Source organism: Empidonax traillii, unplaced genomic scaffold (assembly GCF_003031625.1).
Source record: "Empidonax traillii isolate 1590-97213 ecotype Southwest subspecies unplaced genomic scaffold, ASM303162v1 scaffold304:size641404, whole genome shotgun sequence".
NCBI lineage: Eukaryota > Metazoa > Chordata > Aves > Passeriformes > Tyrannidae > Empidonax > Empidonax traillii.
This window is the reverse complement of record NW_020955497.1, coordinates 470,203-495,429: the sequence shown is the minus strand read 5'-3', so window position 1 is coordinate 495,429 and position 25,227 is coordinate 470,203. Positions and strand designations below refer to the sequence as shown.

The 25,227-nt window shown below is 46.5% G+C and overlaps 2 protein-coding genes across 3 annotated transcripts in view; one reads left to right on the top strand and one right to left on the bottom strand.

Moving 5' to 3' along the window:
* LHPP (phospholysine phosphohistidine inorganic pyrophosphate phosphatase) overlaps positions 1 to 20,941 on the bottom strand; it is a 76,760-nt gene extending 55,819 nt beyond the window's left edge. For both annotated transcript variants that reach the window (XM_027890955.1, XM_027890954.1), the window contains exons 1-5: positions 20,804 to 20,941; positions 8,701 to 8,888; positions 8,329 to 8,482; positions 5,822 to 5,885; positions 4,369 to 4,461 (exon numbers count right to left, since the gene is read on the bottom strand). In XM_027890955.1, the coding sequence (XP_027746756.1) occupies positions 4,369 to 4,461; positions 5,822 to 5,885; positions 8,329 to 8,482; positions 8,701 to 8,888; positions 20,804 to 20,919 (615 nt within the window). In that variant the 5' untranslated portion in view covers positions 20,920 to 20,941. The remainder of the gene's footprint in view (positions 1 to 4,368; positions 4,462 to 5,821; positions 5,886 to 8,328; positions 8,483 to 8,700; positions 8,889 to 20,803) is intronic.
* Positions 20,942 to 23,153: 2,212 nt separating this feature from the next.
* Positions 23,154 to 25,227, top strand: NKX1-2 (NK1 homeobox 2). Its single transcript, XM_027890957.1, is given in 3 exon segments — positions 23,154 to 23,294; positions 23,297 to 23,645; positions 24,659 to 25,227. Coding segments are annotated over 3 exon segments (1,059 nt in total).

Sequence of the window (25,227 nt, the reverse complement as noted above, 5' to 3'; positions counted from 1 at the left end):
TTCAATCATTCTGCAGGAGTTACTTTTTTTTTAGATCAGCTATAAATTTACTAAAAAGAAGGGAAAAAAAATTACAGCGAGTCTCTCTGGTTTCAAGACAAATCATGAAAGAATCAGGATGATGTGATTTTTATTTCCCTAAGCCACAGAGCTGGTGAGAGATGGCGTGTGTGGTTTACACAGTGAGCTAAGCACACATGTGCCACAGCTGAGGGAAGCCACTGCTCTTGAAGGGTCCCCATCAAACTCAACCCCCATTGGAGGTGATCCTGGAGGACATGAACATGACCTCCACGAATTTGGGAGTGGGAAGGCACAGCACAATCCCCACAGGTCAGCAATCTTACTGGTGCTGTCTGTGCCACAGACCCAGAGCTGAATGGAGGTGGGGGCCAACCTTTTTCCCCCACAGAAGCAGCCGAAGCCAGCAAGTCTTCAGAGGTGCTGCTGGGGTGGTGAATGGAAACCTCGGGTCATTTTTGTCTGCAAACAGAGCTCTAGCAGTCACTAAAACCACAGAAAGTCGTCTGATCAGAAAACAAATCACGGAGTAAGAAAACGAATGAGGCAGAAAGATAAGAATATCCTGATTTACCCAACCATGCTCGTGTTGCAGTGCAGGGTTTACCAGGGTGAGCTCAGACACAATGTTTCGGAGGCTGAAGCCTACAGTGAGATGCACAGAAGGCAGTTTGATAACTTCACCAGAATACTGAACGCAGAGTCAAACATATTTATGCCTAAACAGATTTTTGCTAAAGGCTTAATAACCTTAATCAAGCTAAATGCGCCAGGGCCATAAGGAAATAAAGCTTATACACCAAATCTTGATTAACGCATTAAATCCCTTTACAGAAGAAATACAACACGTTTACTTTTCTCCCTGTTCCCCTTGGCCCACGTGGTAATCTCCCAGGCTTCAGGATCCCATATTACTGTTAATTATGTTTCTGTCTTAGATTTCCAAAGGCTGTAGGGCCAGCCAGGTTTCAATGAGCTCTCAGCAGGACTGAAGCTTGAATCTTCACTCGGCCACTTCCCTTTCCCTCTGGAGGTGGGAAATCTTCCCCTGCTTTGGTCAGTGAGCAAGGAGGGGACATTGGCACGGCAGCAGGTTCTCTGTGCCACTCTTGGGTGACCTCCCTCTGCTCTCACGCACCACTAACTCCCACCTGAGACTTGCAGGTGGCAGAAATGGGAACTGGTTAACTACCAGTAGTTTATGGACTCCAGTATGACCTGCCATAACTCCCATTAAAACGGGACGATTTGCTACAGAGAGAACTTTTTATGATTATATAAAACTACCAGAACCTTAACATTATTTAGGTTTTATTGTAAAGCTGTAAAAATCATCCACTGTGACAGCTGCCTTAAAACATATGAATTAGGCATTTCAGTAACCTTTAAGACGTGTTATTCTTTGTCATATTACTGAATTGTAAGATAGGTCTGGTTACCTCTAAGAGGTTTAAATTTCCAATCTATTAAAGTAATACCGGCAATCTGTTATTTCTAGGCCATTGAGGAAAGGTTAAAATGAAAATTGGACTTTGGGGAGTTCCTCCTATTCTAAGTGCAGGCTGAAAACATCTCAGCAGCAGAAGGCAAAGTCAGGGTCTTAGTAAGAAGCAGTTATCAAGGGAAACGACTGGTGATAACTTTATTGATTAAAGCAGCTTGAGGAATTTTAGAATTGCCATTGTCTCGAATTACTGTGGTGAGACAGCTTTATTAAAAAGGTATTTTTCATTAAAAGTCAGGTGAAAGAAAACTGTAATATGTTTTCAAAAGCGCAGCTCACCCAAAATGGTTTAATGACGGTTTGGATTGAATGCATTCCACAGGTGGAATAAATCACTGGCAAACATTTTGTAAAAGCAAAGGCAAGTCAAACCAGCCCTTGTCATGTCACTATAAATGCAGAGAAGCACAGTTCATTCAGGAGACAGATTAAAATGTAACACAGTGTATTACAGGAACTTATTGAAGTCAACATACTGAGGTTTTAAACTGAATATACTGAGGTTTTATTATTACGTTCCATGAACTAAACCAGCCTGCAAATCCTTCTCAAAAGAACATTAAAGTTGCAAGGTCAAGCACTCAGAAGTTAGAGAAAGGTGTTAGAATTAGGGTAGTTTGCTTGGCTCTGATTTGTTCCTCCTACACATGTGCATCCTGATCCAGGCTTTAACTCCAGCAGTGTGGATTATTTCTTCTGTAGTGGAAAACACAGAATGACTGGTGCCCTTAATGCAGTGGTGTCTGCTTGGTTAGGCACACATTCCACTTTGAATCTTTCTGAAAACAAAATGTTATACCTGCAGACTAGACATATTAGTACACCAATGATGACATTTAATATTAGAAATTATATGAACAAAAGCCAAAACTCTCACAAAATATTAAGCTGGTCACCAGTGGCACTATGGCAAACAGCTGAAAATGAATAAATAATCTCTGGGGACTATTCCTGCTTTTCTGTACCCAAACCAAATCCTCCTGAAGCTGATGGGGATCATTCTCTGAGGTCCCTGTGGGACCATTTTTAGCAGGCTGGTGATGCATTAAATGAGATTTGTTTCCCAGGACAAAGTTTTTGAGACAGTTCTGCTGTTGCATCCCTGCAGTGATACCTTCCCTCACTGCCATGGGCTGACACGGTCCTGGCATTCCATGAGCCGGGAAAAACAGTGCCTGAGGAAAACTGCACCTCTCTGCCTGTGAAAAAGTGATGTCACTACACGGGGTCACCAGAATAGAAAACTCAGGAATAACACCTTCCCCCCTACTCCCGCACACCAAACATTTCTGATACGAGCAGAAAGGAAACACAAATGTTTATGTACGTGATTTACACAAACAGCATCCAAGGCCTGAGCTCTGTGGTTGGGTGTTTTGTTTGTTTGTTTGTTTTGTTCTTTTTTCTGGCTTTTTTTTTTTTTTTTCCCAAATGCCACCATGTGGCTGAAAAGGGTTTGGGTGTTTATTGGTTGGGTGAATGGTTTGAATAATTAATAATTTCTGGGATATTATGAGTTATTTTGAAGATACGGACAAACTGAAGGGAGCACAGGAAAAAGCCAGAGGGACAAAACTGAGGGAAGCTGCTGAGAGCTAAACCACACAGTTTTAGTAAAAGACAATTACTTTAATCATAACAAGCCTATAGATAACCAGAGAGAGAAAACAACCAGGAAGACAAGCAGTTATTTGTTGTTGATTAGGGTAAAACTAGAAATAAGGAGATGCAGTTTAAAAGGGAAGCATCCCAATGAATCTCAGGAAAAGCTGCCTGCACATAAAACCTGATCACTGCCCCTGGGGTAGTGATCACAGCAGGCTGGTTGTTTGGCTGACTGAAAACTACTCTGGACCAAACATCAATAAATGTGGAACAGGGAACATTCCTGTGTTGGGAAGGAGATGGATTAGACGGCCTGCCAGGTCTTTTCCATCTCCCCACTCTCTAATAAAGTAAAACTCAAGCACATACTGAATTACAGGGCCATAATTTCATCTCCAGGCTCGAGGGACCTACAAGGCACCCAAACTTTGCTCCTGTTGTTTATAATGTCACCCAACCTCCCCTGATGGAATTATTACGTTGTAATTCACTGCTGTTTGTGAGTCATCTCATACTCATCCTTATGTCCTGTGTGACATAACAACAAATCAATAAAGAGGAGCTGGGAACAACTATGGAGAGGTGGGGAGATGGGCTGTATAAGGATGCCCCACGCATTCAGCATGTTTCTGGAAAGCCAGTAATACAGGAGGAAGTTTGGGGTCAGTCATTGCTTCCCATTCAGCAAAATTATAAAATATTTTACATCCGCCTTTCCCTTTTACTAAAAAAAAAAATGCAGACTGACACCGGGAATAAAAAGGGAAACAGCAAGAAGTTAAAAAGAGCCGTGAAAAAGGCAGAGGAAATTATGTCATGCCTTTCAGGAGTGTGGGAAGTATGAACAGGGAAGGAGAAATTCAACCTGTTGGCATTTACCCTCTTGGCTGTCATTTCTCTTTTGTCTACTTCACATTATTTAGCAGAATGAGCAAACGCAGGTTTTTTCCCCTCTGCAGTATTTTTTTCAACCATTTTTCTTTTCCTTTCTATTTATTTGGGGTTTTTTAAGTAATTCATGGGAGGATCTTGAACATAAATGTTTCTCTGCACCATATGCAACACACTGCATTTGGAAAACATATTTGCATATCCACCCAAAGTTTACCACGTCCTCCTGGTCACATTCCCTTCTGCCTCTTCTACAGATTTCCAAAGTTACAGCAAAGCAGAAAAAAATGCATCAGTGGGCATAAATGTATGGCACAGCCCCTGGTCAGAGCATCTGAAAACCTCACCTGCTCTGGTGGAACTCCCATTTCTGCCAGGGCTGACTCAAAGAACCTTTTGGATGGTTTCCCCACTACCTCAGCTTGAACATCACAGGCATACTGGAAAAAAAGAAGAGAGAGACACAAAAAATGCAGATTGGAAAAGCATTTGTTCAGCTCCATAATTCCATTTATAAAAACTGTGTTACTATTGATTTTTGCCCTTAAATAACACAATGGATCAGTGGGTGAAGGTGAATATCGGGGAATTTGGGTATCAGAAGTGGTTGAAGTTCTCCGGCAGGAGAAAAATTCTTCTTGAGACATCTCAAATTATAAATCTTTTACATTCTCCACCCTGGAACAGTCTTCAAACTCAATTCCAGTACTGCACATTTTTTTTAAGAGCATCACTCTTAGAGACATAACAAATATCCTTTATATTGAATCACAAAAAGTACTGGAGGGCCTTAAAAGGTGCAGAAGGTTTCTTCAAACACCTGGTGTAATTTTAGTGATTCAAGAGACCAGCCAGATTTGAAAAGTTACATTTTCCTGCAACTAAATATCAGTGCTATGCCGAAACAGTTGTTTTTAGCTTGTTCCTAGACAGGAAGCCTGAAGTTAATCTGGGAGGCAAAAACTTTCCCCCCAACTCACATAGATACAAATTAATGTGCTACAAGTATACATTATACAAGTAGACATTATATATGTCCTGTGTTTATATTTTACCCTATTTTGCTTTATTCTCTGCATTCACTATGTACTGTTTTTAATCTCTCTTCAAGCCTATAAAAGGGAAAATAAAGATTCTCTCCTTCTCCCCCCCCTTAGGTTGGCTTATCTGTCCGGTTCTGGTTCTGCACAGACTTAATCAGGCTTAAAAGCAGGATTGACCTTGAATAAGGGCCTTTTGCTGCAAACTGTCAAGGGCAAGGGCTGTGTCAAAAACAACACTACACCAAACACAACATGGACCTTCAGGTTCTCTTGGATATCTCGCAGGCAACATTCCATGTTTTCCTTTTCTGACTCCTCCTTTCAAGGGCCTCGCTTCCAAAAAAAAAAAAAAAAAAAAAAAAAAAAAAAAAAAAAAAAAAAAAAAAAAAAAAAAAAAAAAAAAAAAAAAAAAAAAAAAAAAAAAAAAAAAAAAAAAAAAAAAAAAAAAAAAAAAAAAAAAAAAAAAAAAAAAAAAAAAAAAAAAAAAAAAAAAAAAAAAAAAAAAAAAAAAAAAAAGTGCCACAATGGTAAAAGTTCACATTTTAATTTGGAAAAAAAACTAAATAAAAAAAAATAAAAAGAACAAAGGCAGAAAACAAATGAACCCACTAATCTTTAGAATGCAGCAAATGAGTTCCTATCTGTGGAAACTCCCTCCACCAAGGTGAGTAATTACAGAAGACGGCCGGTATTTATACCAGTTACTCTTTTAACAAGGTGCACAGAGCGAGTAAGCATAATTCAAGCTATAAAATACCTCCAGTGCCTTCATATATGCTCCAACATCAAGTTTCAGACCATCGGTTTCTTTATAGTAGCGTCTGGAAATGAGAGCGATAAAGTTCTCATGAAATGAAAACGCTGGCAGTTAAACACAAAGAAACCCCATTTTATGATTTCTGCACCTTTATAGGTGTCCATATGGCTGCAACGAAAAGTCAGGTAATCAGAAAATCCAGAGCCTTAATTTAACACCAGGAATTAGGGGAAGGACAGACTCAGCAGTGCTCGGGGAAAAGATCTCAGATCAGATGCCCATCTGGGACACAACTCCGCTGGTTCAAAGGGATTTCAACGAGCCCATATGAAGGATGAACTTGGCCAGTGTTTTACTGCACAGTGACAGAAACCCCCTGGCAGATAAAAGGCGAGGGATGGCACCAACCAGCATCTGTGACTCCTTCAGTGTATCTGGAAGGAGACCCCAAACAGTTGACCACCATCTCCTCCCACATGAGGGAGGCCAGGGCACTGTTTATTGTGACTAAGAAAGCCCCCTAAGCTGTATTTTGCTCCCTCTGAAAATGTCCCTATTGCCATGAAGCTCATGAAATTAGATATTATCTTTACAGTGTTTTTCTGGAATAGCAATTCACATTAATGTAGGCCTTCCAAGCTCTCCTGATCAGAGCAAAGACAGGTTTCTATATGAAAGGAAAAAAAGGTAGGATGAGCAGTCAGTTAAGATTTTATGCCTTATCCTTCTGCCATTTTCGATTATTCAGCATAGCCTTCCTTTAAAATGACCACTTGACCTTTGCTAGAGCAGCCATTAACCTTCTATAGTCTGGCGTAAACAGCTTAATTTTCTGACAGTGGCATGACAGAAGAAATTACAAAGCCAATTCCCACTCTCAGCCCAAAACAGATGCTAAATGTAAATCACTCCATTTTCAGGAGGAGGGCATTCTGCTTCAGTGACTCTGACACTTTGGTTTTCCAGGGAATGAACTAAAACTTCAGCCAAAACCAACCTACTTGCCCACCTCGCAAGGATCCACCCAGTTGTGCTGGTTCTGCACTTTAGAAACAAAGCTGGCTGGTGGCTGGGTTTTCTATACAGCCCTTTGCATCAACAAGGCTTCTGCAGTCAGGGGGACAATTCTTGCAATTTATAATCTCCCTTCTCTGAATCAGACAACTCACCAGAGAGCTCATAGTCACGTTAACTACATGATCAATCATTACAGAAAAAATAAATGCTGATGGTGAAAACTGAGCTCTGAATATATATAAAAAAAAAGAAATCTATATTTTTACATGAAAAATAATATTCAAAATAAGTAACAGCAAATCTGGGGTTTTAATTAATTTATGCCAACGAATGACCAAGCAAAAACTTTCATATGCACAAGGTGCAAAGGCATTTTTGCATTAAACACACTACAATTCCTAAAGAAGGATTGATTCTATATTTCTTTTTCAAAGATGATATTACACAACACAAAACCTGGTTATTTTATGTACATTAGTCATTCTGCTGTGGGCTCAACATTTTCCCTTTATCCTTCTGAGAAACAGAGAGGATTTTTCACCCCTGTTGCAGGATTAGAGCGTGAGTGTCAGGTAAGGCAACACAATGAATTTAACTGCTCCTTCACACTGATAAGTTCTACCCAGCTGGATCAATAAGCTACAAACTAAGGAGGGTTTTCATGCCCATTATGGTCTATTGAACCACTGAGAAAAGTTGTCACTACAGTTTCCCCAAGCTAAACGTGCCCAGTCTTTTTAAAGCCCATACATCACACAACAGATAAGAGTAACTCCTGCAAGGTTGTTGAGATTTGGCATTATTCAGCAGTGGCATTAATAACCTCCTGTTTAAAAACCTCAGAATATATATAAATTAACTGGTTTTAGGAAAACATTTAAACTCGTTGACTGGATTTTTCCTGTATGTGAAAACCAGGAGATCAAAATTTACCTTTAATGGAGAGAGAATAATTAAAAACGCTGCTTGATATTCAAACTACTAAAAAATATGGATCTGTCTCTACCAAAGCACCAAAAGCATCAAACTGCATCACAAACCTACACCATCAGCCCTTTATCCAAGCATGCTCTGTTGGACTTTGGGGTTCCTTTCACTATTAAAAATCATTTATATTCATTTCAGGCTACAGGCAGCAGTTAAACCAACATTCCTCACCTCTGAGATCTTGCAGCAGCAAAGACAAAAAGTCAAGCAATGCCTAAAATCCTACTGGCCTCTTGCAATACTCACTTGCTTGAGGGCTGCACAGAACAAAATCCAAACTTTCCATGACTTCTATGGGTTTTTAAGGGGCTCTTGTAAAGCAGCAAAAGTCCTTTTCATTGACAGGTCCCTGAGCAGATCAGGCTCTCAGCCCAGACACACAGATTGACGGCTTAAAAGTTGGCTCTGTGAATGCCCACACCCATTTCTGGCCTCCGGTAAAGACACCAGTGGAAATTTAAAAATGCAAGGACTTGAGGAAAAAAAACCAGAGCTTGACTCACCCTCTTCCAAGGGAGATCAGGACAGGCTTCTCCATCCCAATCAGAACCCGGAAAGCTTCATTAAGGTTTGCATAGGTGAAGTTTTCTGCTGCGTCTCCAAGAACCACACAGTTTGGGTTCGTTTTATCCATCTCGGCAAATTCAGGCAGAAGATCTACAGAAGGGGGGGGGGGGAGGGGAATAAAAAATTTATTTCCCAAATCCCTCCCCATTTCAGATCCCATGGAATTGACGGTGTTTTCCCCAAAACTTGTGCTTCCCTTCAAACCAAAGCCTGGATCAAGCTCTTCAGAGCTCTCCGTTCAAGGCTGTGACAGCGAGCCAGACAAACCCTTTCCCACCCTTCCAGGTGTGCTGCAGCGTGTGTCCCACCGTGGTGCACCAGCAGGTGTGGCCTCAGGCCACGCTCCTTCAGGATGTGGCAGGCTGCTGGGGCTGGGGCGGTGACCTCGGACACGTCGATGTCGAAGCCCATCCCCCGGAGCTTCTTCACGAAGTTCTCCCGCGTGGCCTGGGTCTCGTTGGTGCAGAAACGCAGCTTCAGGCCAGATGCTTTGATCCTGGGTGGGGGAGGAAAGCAGTGCAGAGGTGAACTGGGCACAGAAAGTGAGCTCAGGGCATCGGTTTTGCTGAAAATGATGTTAAATTCTGGGCACTGCAGCTGCGGTTTCCATGTGCAGAGCCCCTGCCGGAGCACGTAACTGCCCCTCTGGACAGGCAGCACAGGGGATGTCCACCACCCCCAGAATACCCCAGCGTGGCAGGCACACACTCCCTCCACACATAAAAACACTTGACTCTAGTTCCTTTCCCCCCAACTGGTCCGTGGATGCCGACACGCCTGACCTGAAGGCACTGCACAGCAGCAGCTGGTGTGACACCCCTGGCTCTCGACACCTGAACATGGATTTTCACCTTTCCACTTCCTGATCACCTGCTGCAGGCAACAGCAGGACCTGGCACGTCTGCAGACTCCAGGTGAGAGGCCAGGTAGCTGCAGTGATGCTTGTGGCAGCACTGGCGTGGATTCAGTTACTTTGGTCATTACACCTCTCAGAAAACACCTGTGCTGTTACTTGGTGGGTAATCCTGAAAAACATGGTAGTTCAACTGATTCATTAATGAATGTTTCTCAGGGGAAGAACACATGGCCACAGGTGTCCAGAGCCAAGGATTGGTATTCTGCAAAGGCTGTGTTGATGCCCCATCCCTGGATGTGTTCAAGGACAGGCTGGACAGGGCTTGGAGCAACCTGGTCTCGTGGAAGGTGTCCCTGCCCACGGCAGGGGATGGAACAAGAGCATCTTTAAGGTCCCTTCCAACCCAAAACATTTTAAGATTCCATGAGTCTCCTGCAAGTCCTCTCCCTCTGAGTGGCTTTTTTCCTGACCCAAGCTGTGATGACCTACTGGTCACCAAAAGGTCATTTCTGAAGGGATGAGTTCTGAGTTTTCAGCTATTTCAAGACCCAACATATTTCAAAGTGGCCACAGAAAATCAGAAACATTGAAAATGTATCATAATTTAAAAAAAATAAATATCTGCCTAAGGGACTGTCACTCAGCTCCTCAATATATGAAAACTACTAAATTTTGTCAGATTTCGTGTGAATGTGTGTATAATTATCTTCGAGGACCTAAACTCATGCAGGTTCAGACATCCAGGTAAATCTGGCACTAGGCTTATAAATTCTTACTAAAATATTATTACTTTTCTTTGTGTTAGGATGAAAAAGGTCTTTTCTATTAAGAAAGTCCCTGCACTGATTCTCAAGACAACAAAATAATGCTGGGTTCATTTTCTAGGGAAGATGGCCTCAACTGATTGGTCCAAACACCAAAACCACCTCGAGGTAACACACCTGATGACGAAATTTCTGTCAAAGGATTCTTGGAAATCTGGTCCTGACCCAGAGAGGCCCTTCCACTCATTAAAACTGCACGCCAGTGTCTTCTTTCATAACGCTGGTGATTCATTTCTTTCTTATTATTTGTCTTTCCTAATCATAGGTACGCGAATTATCAATTACACTTAGTGGTTAATTGCCCTTCATAAAGATAGCTTTTCTATTTTAAATTAGGCAGTTAATATATTGTAACTAATAGCATCCACTTGTACATTATAAATATATCTTCATTGATTGGAGCACTGAATGTGAGATTCACTCACAAGTTAATGAAGCAATTGAGTGAAGAAGTGCAGGGTGTACCCAGGGAATAATTATTGTTAATGAATTATGATGTGACCTTCTCAGAACAATGAACAATTGGTGTGACAGTGGGATGACAGTATTCCACATCTGTTATTCGAGACACGGTTTCAGCTGGAGTTTAAAAGCAAAGCAGTGTAATTTGGATACATAACAAACTTTAATAAGAGTGTGCCATGGCTAAAAAAAAAAATATTCTAAATGCAAAACCTATCTGCACAGTCCTGAGGGGGAAAAAAAAAATCCCATGACTCACAAGTACCTGGAAGCAGAAATTTGTTGAATGAGAATCTGTTCTTTCTCCTCTTAAAGGTCGTCAGCATGAACCCAGGAACAACACTAAACACCGACTTGCACAGACAAACAAACACCCTCACAGGTCAGCTTGGGGAAAGCAAAGACTCAGTTTTCCTGTACTACAAACTTCAGTTCTTTCTCAGCATTTTAGATGAAAAACAGAGTTACACTTCTGAAGGGCTTGACCAAAATAGGAGCAGTCTGGAATCATCCCTGACTCCCACCATCACTTATCACCCCGACAAAGGAGCTCAGTAAATGCTGAGGATCAGGTGAGGTCTACAGAGAGTTAGACCAAGCTGGACAGAAAATGGGAGTGCACGTGAAAAGGACTTCCAAAAATAACCTGGGACACTAAACAAAAGAAAAATCAACAAAAACTCCAGAGAAGACTTAAATCTGCAAAAATATCTTTCCAATGAAGAGCTACCTTTCCCTTCCCAATGAGCACCCCTAAAAAGACCCCCTGCTGGTCTCTGCCAACCCTTTTATGGAACAGTCACACTTACTGGTATGTGCATGATTAAACACACACACACTGGGATGAATCCATCCCTGAATGCTCAGTATCAGCAAACAGCTATTAAGTCAGAGCTTAAATAATCAGGGAGAGCTTTTACCAGCATGGGGGAGATCCTGTAAAATCCTTTTGCACGGGGGAAATCCTGGCTGCGGTCGTGTTTACAGCAAAACTCTCCTTTAGTTTTCCTGGCCAGGTAAGTTTTGCCACCACCAGGAGGAACTAAAAGAGGTGGCTTGAAAAGGTCTCTGTCTGACAGGTGAGGTGCTTTGCTCAGGGGGGTCCGTACTGCACTGGGGGCACGGCTGCTGAGCCAGCCAGTTTAATGGGAAACCCCCAGGCTCTGAACTGATCTGCTGTTCCTATCTCTGGAAGCAGAGCAAGAAGCAAGTGCAATTTCCAGTGCTGGCAAAGTGTGGGGGATGTTGGGAGAAGAATAAAGAACAAGATTTGTAGTGTGATGTCTTATAAGATAAAGAGCAAGGGATTAGATGAGCGCGCGTGCAGAAGAATGAGGCCCCAGCAGATGAAATACCCGACACGCGTTCTATCAAGGTCTCCGGCGTGTTACAGAGTTCTCAGCAGTTTTAGTACAAAAGAGCAGGCACACCCAGGAAACCCAGTCAATCAGGGCTTCAGCTGGCTTCCATACATCGTGGCCATGATAAAGATCCCACTCCAACTCCGTGAGCACCAGGAATTGATCCTGATTAGAGGACAGGCCGAGCACATGGACAGGCAGCACTGCGCTTAAGCTGCAGAGACTCGGCATGGTCCAGGTAGCTCTGACATCCCAAAGCTGCCTCTCACTCCCTGTTTGGGACCATCCACAGGCTCAGCATTGATCAAGTCCACTCACACCACTCCTAATGCCCACGAGCAGGAAGAGGGGAACTTGAAGGGAGAGCAGCTTCTGACCTTTCGGGGCGTCACAAATGGCAAACTCGGCTAAAAGCATCTCTGTGGCAAAAGAAACCTGCTGGATCCCTTCTCAGAAGGGCACAGCAGAGCAGGCAGGGCAGCAGGGAGCAGATGGAAAATCCAGTTGTCCCCCTCCAGCTTTGTGCCAGCACCAGCTCTGCACCGCCTGCCAGGCAGCACTGAAGAGCAGCTACAAAGAATGTCCAAACCCAAAATTATAAGTAGACAGACGAACATTAAACTAACACACCAACAGGTAGTAAGCAGTCTTTTTCTAAGCCTTACCAGAGGAGGGATTTAAGCCCCCGCCAGACCAAAACAACCCCTCGGTCACCCAAACCCTAAATCCAGACCTGGGGCACCCAACCGTGCTCCAGGCATACCATAAGCACACGTAGAGGGAACAGAGGGATATGAGAGGTTTAATTTCAGCCCTGAGCTGCCCCTCACACTACAGCAGCTCTTTGAACTGACCTTTACCTCGTCCTGCTGGAGCAGGACACGAGGCTGAGTGACAATGTCCCACAATGCAATTACCATGCGTCAGATGAGCCGGTCCCTTACAAATCACCTCGAACTTTACACATCTGCTGGCTGTCAGCATCTGCCAGGCTCACTCACCCGAAAATAATGAAAAAAACTCTCATTATTGCTCCATAACAGGTAAAGTGTTAGGACAATTATTAGACATCCTCGCTGACCTTGTGCAGACTCAGCCAACCGCCCTTGCCAACCTTTATGGGCAGCCTTTGGGCACACAAAACACAAAACACCGTTCTTTCAGATGATGTAGAGGCTGTGACACTGGTAGGAAAAGCAGTGGTCCTGGAATCTAGGCTGGAAGCCATCACTCCTCAAATTCACGTCGTCCTGAATGCGGCTGAAGCAACTAAGGACATGGTAAAAGGCCAAACTTCAGATTTTGGATAAGGACATGGTAAAAGGCCAAACTTCAGATTTTGGATAGACCCCTTCATGACAAAGATTTTTCCTAACACAGGAGCAGGAGGAGAGTCCTGCCCACAGCCAGCAGGTCCTGAGGAGAGGGGCAGGGGGGCAGAAAGCAACACCCTGGAAGAGGCAGCAAGCCTGAGCTTGGCAACTGCCCAACAGCAACTTCAAAGGGGTTTGAAGAGCACTAGTTGTGAGATTTCCAGAACTGGCCTTTTATCCTTCTTTTGGTTTTTTGGAGTTTTTTAAGTTTTCTTAATTTAAAAGCAAGCATGCTAAGCACTTTTGCTATTTGAGTCTTTTGCATCAGTGGACAAATACCAGTGTGCTCCAGCATAAAGCTGTCAGCATTCTAATGCCTTGTCTTAAACACAGAGAATCAACAACACCAGAGAGTTATCTACCTGCAACCAGACAAGAAAGTAGAACCAGGACTTCCTCCCACCTGGGCAGGACTTAGGTTATTGCCCTCTGCAAGGGCCAAGGTGCTGGTGCTCCAGGTAAAACATCCCCTGTCAGGAGGGCATGAAACTGAGTCAAGACAAAACTAAGCATAATGGTCAAAAAGTAGAAATTGCTTGTCCAGTTACAAGGTCAATCCAGAAGAAAGTTTGGAAAGAGCAGAAATTTGTACCTCTTTAGCCTGACTGGTTGATGAAAAACCACAGGGATCAAAATCTCTGCCTTCAGACACAGCTGTCCAGCAGGCAGTGGGATGCTTTTCTGTTGCCATGGAAGCCTCCCTTGCTGGCCCTGCCACTTCCAGGGAGTAACTCACCTAAAAAGCCACCACTGCTCTCCACAGAAGGTAAAACTCCCTCTCCCAGCCCATGCAATGCACAGGTTACATCCAAGTGTCAGATTACGTCACATTTACAAATCAGTGGCTAATTCTGAGGCTGATCTTGCAAGTTTTTCCCAGGAGAACCTCCTCGGGATCATCGCACGGACCTGAGGATGCAAAAGGGTTTTGGCTGAAAGTGATGACCCCTTCTGGGGTCCAGCTGTGGAAATGCCTGTGGGGGGAGTGCATTAAAAGGTGTATTTGTGGCAATAATCTATTGTATTTTCTCTGCAAATCATTCCAGAGGCAATTTCAACAGCAGCAATTTTTCCCCTTTACTTTCGTCTTCTGAAACAACACCAAGCAAAATAATTATTTCAGAAGCCTGAAGGAGGCCAGCCAGAAGTGCCTTCACCCATCTTTATATGGCACAACCCTCTCCTAATTCCACAGAAACGCTGAACTTCCTTGTGGTTTTTTTTCACTTGGTGTGTGCAATGAGTACTGTGGATGAAAACCAGGTTGTTCCTTCTCTACCCAGTGCCCAAACCTTTCCATTCCTCTGATTTCTGCCACCACAGCACGTCCAGACTGCTTAAATCTTGCTGTCACATCTCTGATGCTACTTCTGTCCCCTGATCTCCTGGTGTTTCCACTTACCGATGTCCTGTCACTGGTCCCAAGTACAGCCAAGCTCATCAGAATTCCCATTCTCTGGTGATCCAGCTCTCTGCTCCACATAGCAAGGCTGGCCTGACAAATCCTTCCACACAGCCCTTTCTGGCCCCACTCCCTCTTGCATTCTTGTGCTTGAAACTCATCTCTGCATCTGCTGTCTCACCAGCACAATTTCCTCTCGAGATCCATATGGCTGGCTCACCTCTCTCTCTATATTTAGAAGTGGATAATTTGGAGGCAATCCAAAGGAGGGATTGCAACAGGGATTAAAAAATGGGAGGGCATTACCTTTGAACATGAATAAAAGCAGATTAATAGGCACATACGAAGGAGCCACAAGAAGAGGGCAATGTTACTTAAGGGTGACACAAGGAAAGGTACAGTTATAAAACTACAAACGCTCTGGAAACAGCACTTTGAGACACTGTTTGACAGCAAAAACTGGGGAAAAAAAAAAAAGAATCACTAACGGTAGTTAAAAGAAAACTCTAAAAACCCGCCACTGTCTTTATTTAGGTGTTTTAGTCATTTGGGATTTTTCAGAGGTAAAAATAATTACTGAAAGTTGCATATCCAAACAAACACAAAGCCCATCTAGTGCTGAAATCTCTACAAAGGCCATCAAATACAGCTGGATACCAGGATTACCACACAAATTATCTGACACCATAAATCACAGTACACCTCCCTGAACAGAAGGGTAGACAATAACATGGCACAACAGTGTAAACTAGAATTAAGCCTTCAATAAAAATAACACATACTTTTGAAAGGAATCTGCAGAAAGGAAGCACGAAGCAGAATATAAGAAAAACATCTCTGGTCCATTACATTCAGCAACAAGATGCATTTAACTGCTGCAGATTACCAAATCAGCTTAATGTATTACACCTGAAAGACCTGAACCACACGGCAAGTGGGTAAATAAGTAAACTCTGGTGGACCTTAAATAGCTTGTAAATCTCCACTTTGAAGCTGTCAGAGGAGAAAAAATCTCAGATCTTTGGGCATTCAGTTAGCATGAATATATTTATTTGCATTAAGCAAAGTATTTGTATTGACAATATAGTGAATGATACTCCAGTAGCTTTCATTCTGTGCTAAAACGGGGGTCCCAGGGCTGGGGGTTGAAACTATGTGATTTTTAAAGTCACTTCCAACCCAAACCATTCTGTGATTCCATGAAAAGCTGAGATTTTTTTGCCTCTGAAGCTGCTATTTACTCCATTAAAAATTCAGTCAAAACAAAGTTATCTTTGTCAGGGTTGAATTCTCATTCTGTATACAAACAGCACTTGTTTGTAAAGAAATATTTCTATTTCTCAGACCCTAAAGCTTAATGATATTTAAATTCCAATAGTGCAAGCACTTACTCATGCAATTTGTGTAGACAGCACATGAGTACCCACAACTTCAGGGACACAGATCTGGTGGGTTTTTTTTTTTGAAAGGAAAAAAGAACACTGCCGATTAGAAAAGCAAATATGAGTTAGGAACATCCACTGCTCTCACAAACTTAGGGCATAGCTGATGTTACAGACCAGAGTGGAGCTGTGACAGCTCTGCATCCACTGAGGATGAATTCCTGGATCCCTTTCTGGCTCTGTCAAGGAACAGCCATATGACAATACAGAAGTGCTTCATCTTTTTGTGTCTCTGCTGTTTCAGAAAGGGCAGCAACACCTCCCCTTCTTCGGGATCCATGGGCAGAAAGTGCAAAGAGAGCCAAGTACAAAGACAAACAAAGCGATATTTACGCAAGAGCCGGCGTAGTTTATTTGAAAACCTCTTTCTAAGAGAAACAGCTCCTTTGCTATCACACGTCCCGAAGGCACAGCAAGCCTTGAAACTCTGCACGGCCCGTGCTAAGCCGTGCCTCGGTTATCTCCTGCCACAACAAAGATCTCCCGCTCCCTGTGGCACACACACACACACACACTTCCAAAGGGCTCTTTGTGAGCTCCCAACTGCCCCACCCGAACCACCCCCACGCGCTGAATTGCTTTACGGTCCCAGTTCCGCTTGTTCTCCTGGCAATCTTCGCCTTGTTAGACTCTCCAGGTATTTCATTCTAACGCGGCTGTCCAGCTGCTCCGCAGCCTCCCCGCTCCCCAGATTTCCGCTGCTCTTCTAAAGGACCCCCGCGCGAAGTTGTGCCGACAGATGCGCCGTCCCGGCCCAACAACAGGATGTTGTAAATGTCCAACTACTGCGTGCTTTTCATATGGATATGCTAATGGGACACGCTATCAGCGCACAGCTGTAAATGCAAATGCCAGAGCACAGGCTGAGCATCTTTTATGGATGTTTAACCACCTTCTGTCTTGTAAGAGACCAGCTCCCTGCTATTTGTGAGATAAAAAGGGACTAGCTCACCTCGTGTCAATGCTGTGTAAATTGATTAAGACAACAAGAGCACAAACACGGAGGCACTGTTAGGGCTGGCTCCAGGACAAGCCTTTAAGTCACCTTTCTGGTCTTGTCCATGGGCTTTCTGATCTGCTCCACGGCATCTGCCAGTTAACCACACACACTGGGAAGAGATGCGTTTAACTTTGTTACAAGGATTTTTTAAAACAACAACAGACGTATCCCGCAGTAAATTAAACAATCAGGCAATGTTATGGGTTAAAAGTTTTAAAGGGGCAAATAATCTTATCAAGCTGCTTTTGGATTTTTTAGTCATCCACTGGGCTAATATTCCCATCCAAAGTTAACAGCAAGAGCCTCTGGAGAATTTAAAGACACTCCTGGCACGGTGGCTCCTGGGTTAAACCAGGGGTGCCAATACCCTTTGGCACACAGGTAAAGTCTGATTGCCACAGTATGGCTGAGTAATTTATCATAGATTTATCAGAGATGTAGGTGTATTACCAATAAATAAAGCATTCCAGGTGGTTACACCTTGGTGTTTCACCACAGGTTATACCAGCTTGGATAGTGACTACTGATGCCTTCCTCAAGAGAGCCTCTACAGCACTGGGAAGTGTGTGACTGAATGTCATCTTGCTCAGGATGTTTCAGTGTCCATCAGCTTCTCTGGTCATTTTTCTGCTCCATCTGACTGTACTGCCAGCTAAAAACAAACAAACAAGAGAGATGCAACCCCCCTGCAGCCACCATAAATATAAACCAGGCCAAATTCTGCTGGCAGGAATTCCATCGCTGCTCCATGAAACACTAACTCAAACAACTGCAAAGCACAGTTTGGCTGGAAACAAAAGAAATAAAGCAGCCAATACAGTTTTAAGAGGTCAAAATGGCTTCAGTCACATGAAGCCAATGACAAATTAATATGTTTGCTTATCGTTTTTATTGGAGTGTACTATATGCTGTTACACCAAGTTAATTGCTGTAATGGTGTGGGAGACGATGTAGCAAGACATTCCGAAAAGAAGAGGTCAGCTGTCATTTTGTCAGAGTCCCTATCTGTACTATGAGTTATCAAAATGGTATTTAAGGCTCCTATTGGACACATATGTGCACTGAAAGATTTTAGACAGCTCTTGTACCAAAAGACCATATCAATTTGAATAAGGCATCAAGTTCCCAGCTACCTGCAATTATGACTTTTTAATGGATACAGGAAAAAAAAAAAGAATTAATTAAAAAAGGGGTCCTTTTAGCTTTAATCCGTCTGCTTGAAACCACTGAGCTGTGCTGTGACGCAGACACAAATATTAATGACCGACTGGCAATAGGATAATGAGTCAATAAAGATTTTAAATGGTGTGAGCTAGAACAATTACCAACCTAATAGGCAGATAAATAAGGCTACTTGACTTTACCCAAGGAAAATGATTATTCTTAACCACCTACACTGAATGACCTGAACAAAGCGGTTTGGGTTTGGTGCTTTTTTTTTTTCCTTCCTGTCACTTTTCCATTCTGCTGTCCCCAATTCCACTCTGCTGTCCCCAATTCCCACAGCTATGACTGCTGCTTCTCCATTGCTCACCAGATCCTGCCCAAGCAAGATCAACTTTCCCAGTGCAGCTCTCCCAGAGCCTGTTGTTGAATTGCATCTCCAAACCCGCCCCCAGACCCTTCCAGACAGGCAGACAGGTCAGATTAGCTGTTGAGGGGTTTCTGTAAGTAACAAGGAACAAGGGTTTAGATATTTCCAGTATTTCCAGAGAAATCCCATAATTTTCTTAGCCCAAGGCCAGAGTTTTACTGTTGTTTCATCAGCATATTTCTGATACTGCTGTAAGTTAAGCTGCAGCTTACATTGCCTCCATGCAAGAGGGCTCAGCAAAGGCAGTGACAAAGGTTATTAAATAACAGCCTGCAACCCGACAGAAGACGATGCTTAAAAACCTAGGAAGAAAAACCAGTATGTCAAAAGCATCCAGTGAACCACAACACAGGCATTATTGACTTTGTCCTGAATTTTAAAGGAGTGATCTGATCCCTGGCAGTAATTACGCAGTTGCTGCTATTTATGCTTGATTTGGCCATGCCTGGAGGCCTTGGCTATGATCTGGGCTGTTCCATGCTAAGCACTGCACACAAGCAACTCCTTGAAAGACCCCCATGCCACAGCACTACAGTGCAATGTCTTTATAGAAGCGACTTTTCCCTCTGCCCAACATCACTGAATTCCCTTGGAGTGCTGCTCTCCCACTGGCTGTCCTGGCACCTGCAGCTTCCACCAGCCAGCTGAGCATCACAAACAGGCCATGAGCCTCCATGAGCCTTAAACTTGCTTCAAACACTGCTCTCTGACAGCACCGGTAACTCTGATCCTGGAGATGGAAACGAAAGCTTCATCTGATGACACTTTCTGTGCCTACTACATGTGTTTCAAGAAGTATGAACAAAGACATAACTACTAAAAAAAAAGGCAGCGAAGACTTCTGTTATTGCTACTACATTTGGACCTTCTCCAGCGGGTTCCACAAACATTCAGGCACATATTTAACTAACCTCATGTGATGAATTTTACTGTTTTCAGTATTTCTTCCTGCATATTTTCCTGCTCAATAATGCACTCACCACAACTGCGTCCGTGTGCTGAGTGGCCCCAGACATCAGAAACTGCAGAGGTGCTCACCAAGCTGTCAACCTTTCAGGGTTCAGAATTTAGACTTTTAGAACATTTCAAATGGGGTACACATGGCAGCACAGTCACAGAATGGTGTGGGTTGGAAGGGACCTTAAAGGGCACCTAGTTCCCCCTCCTGCCATGGGCAGGGACATCTTCCACTACACCAGGTTGCTCACAGCCCTTTCCAGCACTTGCCACACGAAACAGATCTGGATTTTCTGCAGTGGGTTAGTGGAACATCAATGTAGAGCCAAAAGGCTCTTATACAAACCCACAACCTCCTCCAGCAGGGCAGACACACCAATCAATACTTGTCTTTAAACAAAGCTGCAGCCACTGGCCCCATCCTGCTCCTCCGGTCCAGCAGGGCCAGCACAGACACACTTGGCAAGTCAACCTAGTTGATTCAGGTTACTTAAATCAAATTTACTTAGCTTGTGTGACATGGATTGCATCGCCCAGCTAAAAGTGAAAAAGGTCCCTACCTGTGGGCACAGGGATTAACTCATCCCAACCACACTTTGCTTTTGAGTCATTTCCAAGCTGGGCAATCATTAACCCCAGTGCAGGAATTTTCCATGTCTGCTGGGTTGCAAGTTTTCTGTGAGAAGTCTCAGCTAACTTGACAGCAAAGTTAAGCAATTTGCAGAAGCACCACGCCACTGCGTGTAGTATTTTAAAAATGACTACCGGGGGTAGCGTCATATCTCTCGTGTATCACCTGCTGCTGCTGCTGCTGCGTGTGCACTGACGACACCAAATACAAACTCGAACAGGATGTGATCGGCCGCACTGCTCCACGCTCTTTTCCCCAACAGCCCAGGGTTTGCGGGCTCCCTCACCTTAAATAACCCTAAAAAACCACCAAGGTGACCCCAAGAGTTCCCGTTTGCTGTTCCGTCCGCGACTTCACACAGGGGAGTCACCCTCCACGCGGCAGGATTAAACGGCCCTACAGGAGGCGACCACCGCCGACCCCGGGGTGCCAAAACCACGTGCGGGGGTGCCCTCACCTCTCCCCACTCCCCGCCCCGGCCGGAGGGGGGTCCCGGGCCGCGCACCCACCTGCGCACGGCCTCGACCGAGCCGGCGATGGGGACCCCTCCGTCGGCCCCGCTGTCGTAGAGGACCCCGCTGACATCCAGCAGCAAACCCCGCACGGCCCGAGCCCAGCCCGCCATCGCCGCCCGCACGGCCCCGCGCCGGGCGATGCCGGGAAATGCAGTCCCGGGCTCCGCTCCGCCCCGCAGCAGCTCGCACGCTGCTCCTTCCCACCGGCAAACCGCGCCTGCCTCGGCCCTGGGAGCGCCCAAGCCCGGGCTGGATGCGGCTTGGAGCAAGCTGGTCTAGCGGGTGGCATCCCTGCCCTTGGCGTGGGGGTGAAACGAGATGATTTTTAAGGTTCCTTCCAACCCGAGCCATCCTATGATTCATGTGACAACCAAGAAAAAAAACCCCCAACAGTGAGTCGTCATATAAAGAATTTTGCATTACAAATAAGGTTTTATCAGCTGTGTTCCAACTTTACAGATAACACTGTTTCCTCTCAAATACCTTCTCATTGCTAATACCATCAATAGCACGCCGCGGCTCCCAGAATATATAAGGAGCTGCGGTGGAATTATAGTCCATTTTGTTTTAAGGAAAGCAGAGGAGCCTTGGCAGCATTGATTTGCATCACCGCTTCTGGAATAGCCTCTGGCTTCTCCTTAAAGATTATATCTAAACTGTGAAATTCATTAAATAGACCCAGAAATGGATCAGGTTATTTAAAACAACATTACTAATGGCGCAATATCTCAGCTGTCTGCACCGATAGTGAACATTGTCTTGGATAGTGTTATCAGCCCAGGACACCCGCTATGAATATTGATCCACAGCTTGTTACAGCCATCACTTGCCGTCAGGACAGGTCAGGGTTGAAACCCACCTAGCATCAAAGCAATTTGAAGACAGCACTCGGGCTGAATTTTAATGCTCAAGCTGGGAAACGGACCAACTTCAGGGCGCTAAAACTAATCCCTGAGGGTGTGCTTTTTCACATGTGCCTTTCCACACGTGTGTTTGTGTGTGTTTGCAGGTTGCTGTGCATACAGGTGTTAAATGGATGATATTTGAAGATGTCTGTTAGCTCACAAATTAATCTCAGTGCTACAATTTGCCTTCTCAGCTCCTGCAGACCCAACGACTCTAAGAGAAGTATTTGTGGTCTCAAATATATCAAATGATTTTTTTTTTCCTCCAGTTCTCCACTGCCTGCATCCCCAAAACCAAGCTTTACCCACTTGTAGCTTCTGAATGTGAACTCCTCAGGCCAGAGCTCCCTTTGCTTCTACACACCTATGGTATCCCATCCCAGAGGCCAAATGGGCTGTTGGATGCTGCCACCACATAATTAACAACGACAGCTGCTTGTAATCACATCACCCTGCACATCATCGTCTCATCATCTTGTTCTCCTGTTACCTTAAGGTCTTTGCAATAGCACTGGGATTACTGAGTTCCAGTTCTGCTGAGGCTGAGACACCTGTGAAGAGGAAGAGGGCTGTGCTCTGCATCTTTCCCTAGGAATAGAAGCAGGTGGAGCAGCAGATTCCTACTGAGGGTTGTCTTCCCTGGCTGAAGGGTGCCTTTCCCTTCATCTGTCTGGTTATTTATGGTACCAACAAATGCTGAAATGCTAAGGAGAGGGAAAAGCATCCCCCTGACCAGATAGAGGTATACAGGAATACGCTACTAGCATGTTTTTAATAAGCAGGGCTGGCTAGAAGTGATCATGGGGCTGTTGCAAGGTGGTGCAGAGAGGCTTGGCCTGCTATCACCTACCCTGCTTTATAGGTATCAACACACAACAAAGTGCTTCCCCCTCCAGCAAGGAGAGTTAGTCCAGGGGCTGCTTAGTGGGGCAGGAACTCTTCCAACACAGGCAAGCCTCAGTTTCCCTACCTACTCACTGAGAACAATCTGAGCACCATGGGTGAATTGCAGGGGTTTGGCCCAAAGTCTGAACCAGACTGATCCTAAGCTGCCTCAAAACGAAAAGCTGCTCATTTCTCCCTGCAGACCACGCAGTAGTTTCGCATCTCAGAGTGGCCGCTGGCAGAGGGAGTGCTTGGAGCCCGGAGCCCGGCCGGCGCAGCAGAGGGATGCAGCAGCCATCCCTCCTCTCTGGGTCCCTCTGAACACGAGGGTCACCCCGCTGGGCCGGCACTGAGCGGGGAGCTGCAGGTGTGTCAGCGGACAGTGCGAGGACAGCAGCAGCCGAGGGGCTCTCTGAACCCGGGCGTCGACAGCTGCCGACGCGCTGGCGGAGAACCCGGGGAAGGGTCCTGGCCGCCCCCGGCCCACCTCGCTGCGCGTTCCCCCGCCCCTCCCGGGACAGGTGACGGGAAAGCCCCGTCGCCGGGAGGGTGGTATGGAGGGAGGCGCCCACTGCGCCCCCGCGGAGCCAGCGCGGCGGGGAGGGGGGCGCGGGGGCGGCGTGCCAATGGCTGCGCTGCCCCCTCCTCTGCCCCCACCCCGCCGCCGGCCCCTCCGCCTCCCCATCCGACCCTCCTCCCGCCGCTCACTCCGCGCCGCCAGCGCCGAGGCTGAGGCTCGGGAGCGGCCCCGCTCCGCGCCCGGCGCAGCGCTGGGAACCAGCAGGTCCCCGGGAAGCTCGGAGGGTGGGGTGGGATGCCGGAATGCCCGGACCGCGGGGCCAAGACGGCCCCCATCCATCGTAAAATCTCCTTCTCCATCTTAGACATCCTGGATCCCCAGAAATTCAGCAGGAGACGCGAACCGGCCGCGGGGAGCTGGGGCAGCGCCCCCCGCTCGGGCGAGCGGGAGAAAAGTTTGGGAAGAGTTGAAATAGGAAAGGACGCTGCTGCTCCCGGCAGCGGGAGGAATAAACTAGAGGCACATGGTAGGAACGCGCTCGAGTTTCTCCGTCCGGTGCTGGCGGGGCGCGCAGGTGGAAGCACCGACAGAGGGGACCCCCGCGCGCGGCGGGGCTCCCACAGGAGAGAGGGAATGGGGGGGGTTGGAGCTGGATTTTAAGTCTCGATGATGCAAACGGAAAAAGTTCTCGCTATCCATGTGTCCTTCACGGTTCCTGGCGTGCGGGGCATCCTGTATCGCCCGACAAGGACGGCGCATCCCGGGGCGCGCCGCCGCCCCACGCCGGCTCCGGACGGAGCACGGCTCTTACTGGGGCACCGCACGTTTTTGTTTTGGGTGTTTCTTTGGTGTTTTTTGTTTGGTTTTTTTTTTTTTGGTGGTTTTTTTTTTTTTTTTTTTTTGGTCCACTAGGAAGGGCACCCCCGGGCGCACCCCTTCCCCGGGGCGGGAGCGGTCGGCTGCCCCGGCCCGCGGGACGGCCGGCTGGGTAATTGCTCAGCCCGTCCCCACCGGAGGATGCCTTAGCTCCCGGTGATCGATATCCTATTACCGACTCCCGCCTATCTCCTGCCCGCAGCTTGCAGGTGCCCACTTCAAACCTCCTTCCCCCGGCCTGATCCTAATATTGTTCGATTAAAACTTACCTTTAATAGATGACATCTATCGATCTGGCCCTCGCAAATCTGAAACTCCATTAGCGCGGGGATGGGGAGGGGGGAGGGGATTTATTTCGCTTCAGAAGGGGACTTTAATAACTTCTTTTTTAATTGGTAAGAAATCCATATCGACGCCTCCCCCCTCCACGCCGCGGATGCGGTGGCACAGCGGTGGGGGCGGGGGCGCGGGGGGCTCCTCTTGCACGGCTGGAGGGGTTTTTCTCCCTTTTATTTTATTTTCAATGATTGCCCTTATACTTCCACGCTTGGGGAGGGGAAGAAGGGGGGAATGCCGGAGAAGAAGAGCGGGGTTCGGAGCGGGGGTGGGGGTGTGATGGGAGGAAGGTGCGCTCCATCTGACGAGCGCTGCCATCTCGCCTAGATCCGCACGGCCCGGCGGAGAGCGGCGCCGAGGACGCGGGGCAGGATCGCGACGAGGAGGACCCGAGAGGGGACGGGACCGAGAGCGGGCCTTCTCCCGGGCCGGAGGAGCCGGGCTCGCCGCGGGGCTCCCGTCGGCGGCGGGCAGAGCCGGGCTGCGGGAAACCGCGGCGGGCGCGCACCGCCTTCACCTACGAGCAGCTGGTGGCCCTGGAGAACAAGTTCCGAGCCACGCGGTACCTGTCGGTCTGCGAGCGCCTCAGCCTGGCGCTGTCTCTCAGCCTCACCGAGACGCAGGTGAAGATCTGGTTCCAGAACCGCCGCACCAAGTGGAAGAAGCAGCACCCGGGAGCGGACGGCGCGGCCCCCGCAGCATCCCCCGCGGTGGCGGCGGGAGGCGGCAGCCCCAGCTCGCCGGGCCCCGCCGCTCTGCCCTTCCAGACTTTCCCTTCCTACGCCGCCGCCAACGTCCTGGTGCCGCCCGCCGCCCCCTTCCCGCTGGGCGCCGGTCCCTTCGCCCCTTTCCTCGGCCCCGCGTACCTCGGCCCCTTCTACGCCCCGCACCTCTGA